The sequence below is a fragment of the Chrysemys picta genome, chromosome 10 (genome assembly GCF_011386835.1).
Source record: "Chrysemys picta bellii isolate R12L10 chromosome 10, ASM1138683v2, whole genome shotgun sequence".
Lineage (NCBI taxonomy): Eukaryota > Metazoa > Chordata > Testudines > Emydidae > Chrysemys > Chrysemys picta.
Window position 1 is genome coordinate 46,925,771 of NC_088800.1, and position 11,354 is coordinate 46,937,124.

The 11,354-nt window shown below is 50.1% G+C and overlaps 1 protein-coding gene across 1 annotated transcript; it reads right to left on the minus strand.

The window, feature by feature from the left end:
• Positions 1 to 8,187: 8,187 nt before the first annotated feature.
• On the minus strand, positions 8,188 to 10,824 carry LOC135973993 (uncharacterized). Its single transcript, XM_065559692.1, has 2 exons — positions 9,848 to 10,824; positions 8,188 to 8,853 (listed from the first exon to the last, which is right to left on the minus strand). The coding sequence occupies exons 1-2, from the start codon at positions 10,422 to 10,424 to the stop codon at positions 8,378 to 8,380; spliced, it is 1,053 nt and encodes a 350-aa protein (XP_065415764.1). The 5' UTR covers positions 10,425 to 10,824; the 3' UTR covers positions 8,188 to 8,377.
• Positions 10,825 to 11,354: the final 530 nt, after the last annotated feature.

Sequence of the window (11,354 nt, forward strand, 5' to 3'; positions counted from 1 at the left end):
TGAAAAAAAAAGGGGGGGGGCTATATTTCCAGGGTCCACATTGAGAGGAATGCAATAGTGTTAAGGATAGGCTGAGAACACAACACCAGAAAGGTCAGTTTATGTTCCCTGTCTTATGGGAAACTTTTCAACTGTGTCAACTTTCAAGAAAGTGTAATAAGCTACCAGCTTGGTCAACACAGCAGAGACTGAACCAGGGACCTCTAGAGCTAATAATATGAGTGTCTATAGTTTGAGACAAAGAGCCAAACCTACATAGCAGGGGCTGTAACGGATTCAAAACCTATTTCACTTGCGCACAATGGTGAGCCAATGATATACACTCATAAGTGTGTTACACAAGTTTCGTATAGTAATACATTCCGCTATTTATTCCCACTATATTCTTAATGCCGCAGCCATCTGTGTCACAGCATGACTTCTGCAACATAGTGGCTTGTGGGTGGGTGCAATCACAACACCCTCTACTGAGTGATTCACAGAAAGGATAAAAGCTTTACTACAAGTGCTAATTATCTAAGCATGTCCTGAATCTTCTGTCGTAGAAGGCTGTTTTTTCAATGACAGGGAGCCTGGTTTCTATTCTCTGCTGTCTTATGTGTGAAGAGCTTACTTGTTGTTAATGGCTGTACTTGGGGAGCAAGTGGCTGTAGACCTGGTTGAAATTTTTCACTCAAAACTTTTGATGAAGAGTAACTTTTAAATCAGAACATTTCTGCAAGAAATGTAAATTTTTGATGGCTATTTTAAATTAAAAAAAAATCTGAAAATTCTTTTGGTTTTTAGCAATCAAAACCCAAAAAACTTCATCCAAAAAAGCCTCAGAATTTGTGATCATCAACCAAAACCCCACAAACTTATAGCAAAAAAGTGAAAAAAGATTCAATCAAAACCTGAAAAATATTTGTCAAAAATGTCATTATTTCCTCCAATGAAAACATTTAAAAAATCCTATGGAAACAAAACTTGTAAGCTCTTCTATGATTTTTTTCATGGGAATCTACTTGGTTTTCTTACACTTGCTTTGGGTAGTTCTCAAAGATCACAGTTTAGTATGAGTGAATTGTAATTATCCAGCAAAATCACCATTCGTCTGGACAGACTGCTACTATGTGCGAGCCTGTCATCACTAATGAGCCAAATCCAATACCTTGATGGATCTCTGTGGGGCAGCTACTATGTTCCGAACATGTTCTCAGCATTATCACAGACGTATAGGGCCAAACTTGAGTGTCTTGCACACTCAAGTGCTCCCTAAGGAAATTCATACATTACAGTCCATGCACATATAAAGGATGTTAAAAGAGCACATCCATTGTGACAATGGATGGAAAAGCAAGGAGAAAGGCAGTCAAGAGGGATCCATGCCAAGAATATTGATGCCGTCCATAGTGGGGTGCCATCCGCAGAGTCTGCTTAAAGTCCTTAAGAATATAGTCCACAGGCCATTTGATGGCAGCCTGGGACCACCCTGGCTACAACCACACTGCCTGTTCCAGGACAGAACTTTTCAAGAACCCTCTACATTCAATGGGCTGTGTCAGTCAGTCTAGGAACTAGGGAGTTTTGTTGCCTCAAGGGGAATAAGGCAACACTTCAGAAAGTAAAACTTTAGAAATGGTAGAGGGGAGATAAAAGGAAAGCCTCTTTTCCTAGAAAAACAGACTCAACTCCCTTCCATATCTGTCACCAGTGGATTTAGCTTACAATAAGGATATCCCTCCGTCTGTGTGATATAATAAAAATGAAGAAAAGACTAGGTACTATGGTGCAAACAAAGATAAGTGTATTAAGGATGATGGACACCAGGAAAGCAGGACTCTCCACAGGTAAGATGGATTTGGTTTGCTGTGGTGGGGATAGTGATGACAGGCCTCTCCTTCCTCAACCTCGCTGCGGGATAGATAGTGCTCTACTCTAGCTCTGGAGCGTTAGGAAGACTTGACTGTGCACATGCTGCTGCTGGAATGGACAGCCTTGTGCAGGCTCTGAGGAAGATCTTATATAATCTCTAAGGTGGGAAAAGCTGGTTCAGTCTGGTTTGAGCCAGAGGACTCCAGTGTCTAAGGGCTGGTCTACACTGGGGGGGGAGGAATCGTAGCTGAAGTTGCGTATCTTGGATCGAATTACCTGGGGTCCAGACGGCGCGGGATCGACGGCCACGGCTCCCCCGTCGACTGCGCTACCGCCGCTCGCTCTGGTGGAGTTCCAGAGTCGACAGTGAGCGCGTTCGGGGATTGATATATTGTGTTTAACGAGACGCGATACATCAATCCCAGATAAATCGATTGCTACCCGCCGATATGGCGGGTAGTGAAGACGTACCCTAAATTGTAAACAAGTTTGCTTACGAAGATGGAGTCCAAGGGTCATAATCCATATACTCCATATTAAATTCTATTGAAGCCAGTGCTTTACTTAACATTACTTCAAAAGTATATTATTAAAATACCTAATTGAACATATTAAACACCAACTTTTTTTTTATACCTAACAATTTGGTTCCTCAATGGTTCTCCCTATCTGTGCCTAGCTGGCTGGTTACAGCATTATTGATGGGATCAACTTAGCACACTCCTGTATTGTTTCCTTCTGGTCAGTGATGGCCAAATCCTCAAAGCTATTCAGGCTTCTAACTCCCATTGATTTCAATGGGTCGAGGGTGCCTAAATACTTTTGAGGATCTGGTCCTGGCTGCTATTCAGCTCCCTCTGTGCTCAAGCCACAGAAGATGCGAGCATATCAGAGCCCTTCCACCCCTCCTCCCATCCCATAGCAGAAGTTCTCTTTAGCTTAGGCCAGGGATGGCCAACCTGAACCTGAGAAGGAGCCAGAATTTACTAATGTACATTGCCAAAGAGCCACTGTAATACGTCAGCAGCCACGCCGATCAGCACCTCCCTTTCCCTCCCAATCAGCTGTTTCGTGGCATGCAGGAGGCTCTGGGAGGGAGGGGAAGGAGCGAGGGTATGACAGTCTCAAGGGAAGGGGTTGAGTGGGGGCAGGGCCTGTGGCAGAGCCAGGGGTTAAGCAGTGAGCACCCCCCGGCACATTGGAAAGTTGGCTCCTGTAGCTCCAGGAGTCGGTGCCTATACAAAGAGCTGCATGTTAACTTCTGAAGAGCCGCATGTGGCTCTGGAGCCACAGGTTGACCATCCCTGGCTTAGGCTGTAACAAGTTATATGTTCAGCTCTAGAAGGCCCTGGTTCAATTACCTGTATTATCCAAGATGGCAGCTATCACATTCTATCCCAGTATGCGTGACTAGTTATGCCAAAGTGGTGTTCTAGATTACAGAGGGCCAGATCCTGAGCTGGTGCAAAATGCATACTCCATGGACTTCAGTAGAGCCACGCCATTTTACACCAGCTGAGGGTCTAGCCTGGGGTCCACTGGCCCAAGAAGCCATGTTATAACTCCCTTCCTGGCAGTAGGTTGATCCTTCTCTCCCCATGCTTGGCATAGTGCATTTGTGTGTGTGTGTGTGTGTGTGTGTGTGCGCGCGCACATGCAGTAATAATATGCCATATGTTTCAGCCATTACGTGCTTTTTATGTACACTTGATAACTTAATGATAAGCACTTCAAGGATTAGCCAATTATCACACATGAGCATTTTGTCGTCACTGTCTGGAAGGCTGAGAAAAAGGTCAGAGACAGACTGGCAGCAGAAAATAAATCACTTTCAAATAGGAGTGAGCCATTTCTGATCTGATATGCTACAATTACAATCTGGCCAAACTCCACTGAGAATAATAATGAAGGCATGCCGCCCAGACCCTCAGCTGACAGAGATCAGCTCCCCTGAAGTCAAAGTAGCTATGCAGATTTACCCCAGGTGGCAATCCAGCTCCTGACCCTGTGTGTGCTTTGCAAAAATACATCTGGATAGATAGGTCTCAGACACTCTCTTCCCCCACCTCCATTACAAAGCAACTCAGAATCTCGCATGACCATAAGTGCAATTTTGTTTTTTAATACAGAGCATCAGCATGGGGACATACAATCCCTGGGGAATAACAAGGATTCTCTGAATTTTAATCCAGGTGGCATTCTCCGCTTCTCTCCAATTGCATTTCTTTCAACTAGTTCTCCCAGTATCCTGTCTTATTGAACAACTGCTGGGAAATCAGGCTAGTGCTTAAAGGTCATATTATAGGGTTACCATACGTCCTCTTTTTTCCCGGACATATCCGGCTTTTCGGCAGTCAAACCCCCGTCCGGGGGGAATTGCCAAAAAGCCAAACATGTCCGGGAAAATGGCGGCTCTGCTCCTCCCCGACTCTTCGGCTCTGTTTAAGAGCCGGGCTGCCCGAGCGCTACCGGCTTCGGGCAGCCCCCGTGCCTCCGGACCCTGCGCCGCCGGAGCCCGAGAGGGGAAGTGCCCGGCTGGGGTCGCAGGGTCCGGAGGCATAGGGGCTGCCCAAAGCCCGAGCGCTACCGGCTTCACGGTTTGCCGGGCAGCCTCCAGACCCTGCGCCCCCGGCTGGGCGCTTCCCCTCCCGGGCTCCAGCTGCGCTGGGGAAGCGCTGGCCGGGGGCGCAGGGTCTGGGGGCTGCCCGGCAAACCCTGAAGCCGGTAGCGCTGAGGCAGCCCTTTCCCTGTGGCTGGGAGTAGGAGGGAGGAGGGGGCGGAGTTAGGGCTGGGAAGGGGCGGAGTTGGGGCAGGGCTAGGGGTGGGGAAATGGGCGGGGCCAGGGCCCATGGAGGGTCCTCTTTTTTTATTTATTAGATAGGGTTACCATATCATATTAAAGACATTTCCACATGCTAAGGATTGTGGCCTAGCTCTTGGTTCCCTTGTTTCTATGCTGCAGGATACTGCTGGACAGAAGGCCATGCCATCTTCCACATTCTCTGACCCTTCCCCAGTGTCCTCCCACTTTTGGACCTGTAACAGGGTACACTCCACTCTTGCGAGAGCCTCCCCCTTGGCCGAGTGCATGTACCTACACTCCCTCTCTCTCTGTGGTGTGTCTTTGGTGACTCAGCCCTCCAGCCAAATCACACGCAGTCTGTCTGTGTGATGAAAGCAAAGCAAAACCTGTTCTGGAGTCTGTCTCAGTACCCCCTGGAATGTCTCCCACAAGTTGTCCCTGCTCCAGGATAGAGCACTGCCCCAGGGCTCCCTCCCTGGTGACAAAGACTTTGTCCTCTTAGGGCCTTTCTTGCCACAGTTCTCCAGCTGGGCCACTGCAGTTCAGTTTCCTCCCTCTGAGGGTGCTTCAATGTCCAAGCCACTCCCCCAGTGGCTAATGGGGACTGGGGGAAATCTGGGCCCAGCCACTACTCCAGATCCCAGCCCAGGGATCCTGTAGACAGCAGCTGTCCATTGTGACTCTTTATCTAAACCATGATGCTGCTCTAATTCCCTGGACCACTTCCCCACAGCCCTGCACTATCTTCACCCTTACCTCAGGGCCTTGTCCTGATGGAGTCCCTGCAACCACCTCAGGGCTCCTTTTCATTCTCCCTGGCTTCTGGCAGCACTCCCTTAGCCAGCCACACACCAGCCATGCTCCTCCAGCTCTAGCAAAGCACTGGGACTTACTCTGGCCCTGCAGTTCTTCTTATACTGACCTGCTAAGCCCTGATTGGCTGTGTCCCACACAGCTGCTCTAGGCAGCTTGCAGGACCCTCTCCACTGCCCTTTTCTGAGGCAGGGTGTGGCAGGGCCATGAGGCCTCCAGCAGAGGGCCTCAGAAGGTCTGATATACCCTGTCACAGGACCCTAGTTGCCTTTTCCTCCATGTTGTTTGCCAAAATAGCTATGAACCGGCATTTTGTAATGGGTTTCTCAGGAAGGTAGAGCTGAGGATGTCTGGATCCAGGGTTTTGGTTCAGCCCTTATATAGATAGGGCCAGCCACAACATTTGGGTCTGAACTGAACTTCCACAAAATTTGAGGGTGCTGAGGCCCTTCTCCAATGGAAGGATTTCCTGCTCTTAAGTATTTCCTTCTCTAAGGCCTTGTCTACACTACGAGAGTAGTTCGATTTTACTTGCATCGAATTTTTGGAATCGATATTGCAAAGTCGAACGTGTGTGTCCACACTAAGGACAGTAATTCAACTTTGTGCGTCCACACTAACGGTGAAAGCATCGACATTCGAAGCGGTGTGCTGTGGTCAGCTATCCCACAGTTCCCGCAGTCCCCTCTGCCCATTGGAATTCTGGGTGTAGCCGGCAATGCCTTCTGGGTAACAAAATGAGTCGAGGGTGCTTTTGGGAAACTGTCGTCATCCGTCCATCACTCCCGCCCTCCCTCCCTGAAAGCGCCGGCGGGAAATCAGTTCGCGCGCTTTTCCAGTCATTGACAGCGCGGACGCCACTGTACTCCAAGCATGGAGCCCGCTGCGACCATCGCTGCAGTTGTGGCCGCTCTCAACGCCTCGCAGCTTATCATAAAGGTTTCCCTGAGGCAGATGCAGAAAAGTCAGGCGAGGAGGCTACGGCACCGCGGTGATGTCCTGAAGTCTGAGAGTAGCACAGACCTGTCAGAAAGCAGGGGACCCATCGCCGAGGACATCACAGTGGCAATGGGTCATGTTGATGCCGTGGAACGGCGATTCTGGGCACGAGAAACAAGCACTGAGTGGTGGGACCGCATAGTGCTGCAGGTCTGGGATGAATCCCAGTGGCTGCGAAACTTTCGCATGCGGAAGGGAACTTTCCTGGAACTTTGTGAGTTGCTGTCCCCTGCCCTGAAGCGCAGTGACACCCGCTTGCGAGCTGCACTGAGTGTACAGAAGCGAGTGGCCATAGCCCTCTGGAAGTTTGCAACGCCAGACAGCTACCGGTCAGTCGCGAACCAGTTTGGGGTGGGCAAATCTACCGTGGGGGTTGTTGTGATGCAAGTAGCGAAGGCAATCGTTGATGTACTGCTGCCAAAGGTAGTGACCCTGGGAAACGTGGAGGCGATCATAGATGGCTTCGCAGCAATGGGATTCCCAAACTGCGGTGGGGCCATAGATGGAACTCACATCCCTATCCTGGCACCGGACCACCAGGCCACCCAGTACATTAACCGAAAGGGATACTTTTCCATGGTGCTGCAAGCACTGGTGGACCACAGGGGACGTTTTACCAACATCTACGTGGGATGGCTGGGCAAGGTTCATGACGCTCGTGTTTTCAGGAACTCTGGTCTGTTTAGACGGCTGCAACAAGGTATTTACTTCCCGGACCACAAAATAACTGTTGGGGATGTGGAGATGCCTATAGTCATCCTCGGGGACCCAGCCTACCCGCTAATGCCCTGGCTCATGAAGTCCTATACTGGCGCCCTGGACACTGAAAAAGAACTCTTCAACTACCGGCTAAGCAAGTGCAGAATGGTGGTGGAGTGTGCTTTTGGCCGTCTCAAGGGGAGATGGAGAAGCTTACTGACTCGCTGTGATCTGAGCGAAACCAATATCCCCATTGTTATAGCAGCTTGCTGTGTGCTCCACAGTCTCTGTGAGAGCAAGGGGGAGACCTTTATGGGGGGGTGGGAGGTTGAGGAAAATAGCCTGGCTGCTGATTACTCAGAGCCAGACAGCCGGGCGATTAGAAGAGACCAGCGGGAAGCGCTGTGCATCCGGGAGGCTTTGAAAGCAAAGTTCCTGAGTGAGCAGGGTAACCTGTGACTTTAAAGTTTGTGTACTGAGAAGCTAAACCTGCCCCCGTTTCTTTACCCAGTTAATGTTGACTATCCTATCCAGTTACATACTCCCTTCACCCCCCTTCCAACACACGTGTCGAAATAAAAATAGTTCTACTTTGTTAAAGCACACCGTTTTCTTTAATACTATTTTCGCGGGAATTTTTTAAAACTGGGACGCAGACTGTGGTGCGGAGCGGGTGTAGTGTTGTGACGCGAATGCAGCTTCTAAACTCAAGGATTGACAGGCTCCGCTGCGGTGGGATGCTTGTTTCAACGGAGCCTGTCACCCCTCCTGATCGGGACTGTGTGTATGGGGGGTCTATGTGACTTTGTGGCAGGGGGAGGACGGTTACAGATCCCATGCTGTGTGGCTCTGTGATCCTGCCTAAGGACCGGCGCTTAAGATCTGTAACTGCCCTCCCCCGCCACAAAGTCACAGAGCAACCCCCCCCCCCCCAACATAACATGAAAACAACCTCCCAGACTAACCGGGGTAACTAGTCACTGCATCACTGCACTGTGTATGTGCCCTGCTGCTGTGCCTGCCCCCGACTATGTACCCTGCCAAAGGTGACTGTCCTGTCAAATTACCAACCCCCTTTCCCCTCCTCCTCCAAAAGAACATGATTGAAACAGTAGTTAACAGAAACAAATTTTTTATTATCAACTACACATGGCATTGGGAGGTGAAACTTGGACGTGGGCTTGTGTCAGGCGGGAAGGAAAGAACTTTTCAAATTTTGGGAAATGAGAGCCTTCTGCTACTAGAGCTCTCTGCAGGGGTGGAGTGAGACTTAGCAGGGACTCTGCCGCCTCTCCTTCTTTGCACTTTGGGTGAGGTGGGTATGGGACTTGGTGGCGGGGGAGGGCGGTTAGAGATGGACTGCAGCGGGGCTCTGTCCTCCTGCCTCCGTTCCTGCAGAACATCCACAAGGCGCCGGAGCGTGTCCGTTTGCTCCCTCAGTAGTCCAAGCAGCGTTTGAGTCGCCTGCTGGTCTTCCTGCCGCCACCTCTCCTCCCGATCCATGTTGGCTTGGTGCATTCGGGTCAAGTTCTCCCGCCACTGGGTCTGCTGTGCTGCCTGGGCTTGGGAACAGGCCATAAGCTCAGAGAACATGTCCTCCCGTGTCCTCTTCTTCCTACGCCTAATCCGCGCTAGCCTCTGGGAGTGTGATTCCAGGCTAGGTTGTGAGACAGTCGCAGATGGGGCTGTGGAAATGGGAAAAAGGGAGTGAATTCCTCAGAAAGATAAATGTAGTTGTGAACAAAGAACATAGTCTTTCTCTGTGAACAAGACCATGCACAGCACCTTTCACATGCGCACTCAGCACAAGGTCGAATTCTCGGCCTTCGCATTCAGTGCCTGGGGTCTTGCACAGCACATTTGAGAAGCGGGGCAGCACAACGGAATTTCTGTTGCAGGCAGACATGGTAAGCCGTACACTTGTGGCACTTTAAAACTTTTATATTACCACTGGCCTCATTTCCCATTTAAAGCAATGTCAGTTCCTGCTGCCAGCAATCCGGCAAGCGGGAACTCTGCCCCTGTCCCACCCCCTCGCGGCTGTCCCCGGGAACGATCCCTTTCGGCTGCCCCTCTCCCGCCTCCACCGCGTGGCTGCAAACCAGCGGTTACAGTTCTGTAAAGGAACGGGAAAGCAGTCCCAACACTAACATTCCCCTACCTAATTAAAAGCAGGTCACCATGGCCGACATCACCCTGATGAGGATCTCCGAGAGCGACAAAGAGAGAATGCTCCGGGAAAGCCTCCAAAGACCAGGGCCGTATGCCGCCCTGCTGTGCAGAGCAATGATTCCCGAGTACTTGATAAGCTCGTGGCGCGGCAACGTGTCGTACTTCGGAGGACCCATTAAGGCCGCTCTCCCCAGGAACCTCATGCAACGGCTTTCAAATTACCTCCAGGAGAGCTTCATCGAGATGTCCCAGGAGGATTACTGCTCTATCCCCGGACATATAGACCGCATTTTACTGTAGCTGCAGTAGCAGGGAATAAACAGTAGAGCGGCTTGTGCAGGACAATCACTGAAAACCGGACATTGCTAGATTTCTTTTCAAAACTTGCACTGCCCATGACTAAACCGTTAAGCGCCTAGGGCACACTAATCATGAACAACCCATTCTTTTAATTGTTAATATTCCTGTTTTGTTAAAAATAAATGTTTAGATGTTTACAACACTTACTGGCTGATCCTTCACCAGATTCTGTGTCCGGGGTAACGGCTGGGGACGCTTCGTAGGGGATCTCTGTAAGGGTGATGAAGAGATCCTGGCTGTCGGGGAAATCAGCGTTGTGAGAGCTGCCGACTGCCTCGCCCTCCTCATCTCCTTCCTCATCTTCCCCGTCCCCTAACATGTCCGAGGAACCGGCCGTGGACAGTATCCCATCCTCAGAGTCCACGGTCACTGGTGGGGTAGTGGTGGCGGCCGCACCGAGGATGGAATGCAGTGCCTCGTAGAAACGGGATGTCTGGGGATGGGATCCGGAGCGTCCGTTTGCCTCTTTGGTCTTCTGGTAGCCTTGTCTCAGCTCCTTGATTTTCACGCGGCACTGCGTTGCATCCCGGCTGTATCCTCTCTCTGCCATGTCTTTAGAGATCTTCTCGTAGATCTTTGCATTCCTTCTTTTGGATCGCAGCTCGGAAAGCATGGACTCATCGCCCCACACAGCGATGAGATCCAAGACTTCACGATCAGTCCATGCTGGGGCCCTCTTTCTATTCACAGACTGCACGGCCATCACTGCTGGAGAGCTCTGCATCGTTGCCAGTGCTGCTGTGCTCGCCACGATGTCCAGACAGGAAATGAGATTCAAACTGTCCAGACAGGAAAAGGAATTCCAATTCAAATTTTCCCGGGGCTTTTCCTGTGTGGCTGGTCAGAGCATCCGAGCTCGCACTGCTGTCCAGAGCGTCAACAGAGTGGTGCACTGTGGGATAGCTCCCGGAGCTATTAGCATCGATTTCCATCCACACCTAGCCTAATTCGACATGGCCATGTCGAATTTAGCGCTACTCCCCTCGTCGGGGAGGAGTACAGAAGTCGAATTAAAGAGACCTCTATGTCGAACTAAATAGCATCGCAGTGTGGACGGGTGCAGGGTTAATTCGATGTAACGGCGCTAACTTCGACATAAACGCCTAGTGTAGACCAGGCCTAAGATGCCAACATGCTAGCCCATGCATCTAAAGAAGTGAGGTTTTTTACCCACGAAAGCTTATACCCAAATAAATCTGTTAGTCTTTAAGGTGCCACTAGACTCCTTGTTGTTTTTGTGGATCAAAAACAACGAACACGGCTACCCCCTGATACTTGACAACATGCTAGGTTAGGAAGTCCCCAGAGGCACTGTCCTTTGGGAGCAGAAGTCACTGATCACACAGCACTGGCAGCCCGACCCATTCAAAAACCCAGTGTAAGGCCCCCAGAATCATGAGACTGGCTGAAAATAAAAGAACGCTGGGGTGATACTTTGCTTACTGGTTTCTGAACTTTCAGCCTCTGCTCAAGTCATGTTTTCAAACTTCTCTTCACACCTACGAGGCTTACTTAAAAAAAAAAAAAGAAACGAAGATCCTTATGAAACCACACAATTCTGGAGCTAGACTCCAAGAAAAATACCAGATATCATGAGACTTCTGACAAAATCAAGAAATTTGGCCACACTGGACCCAGCTTTCCCCTCCCGCCT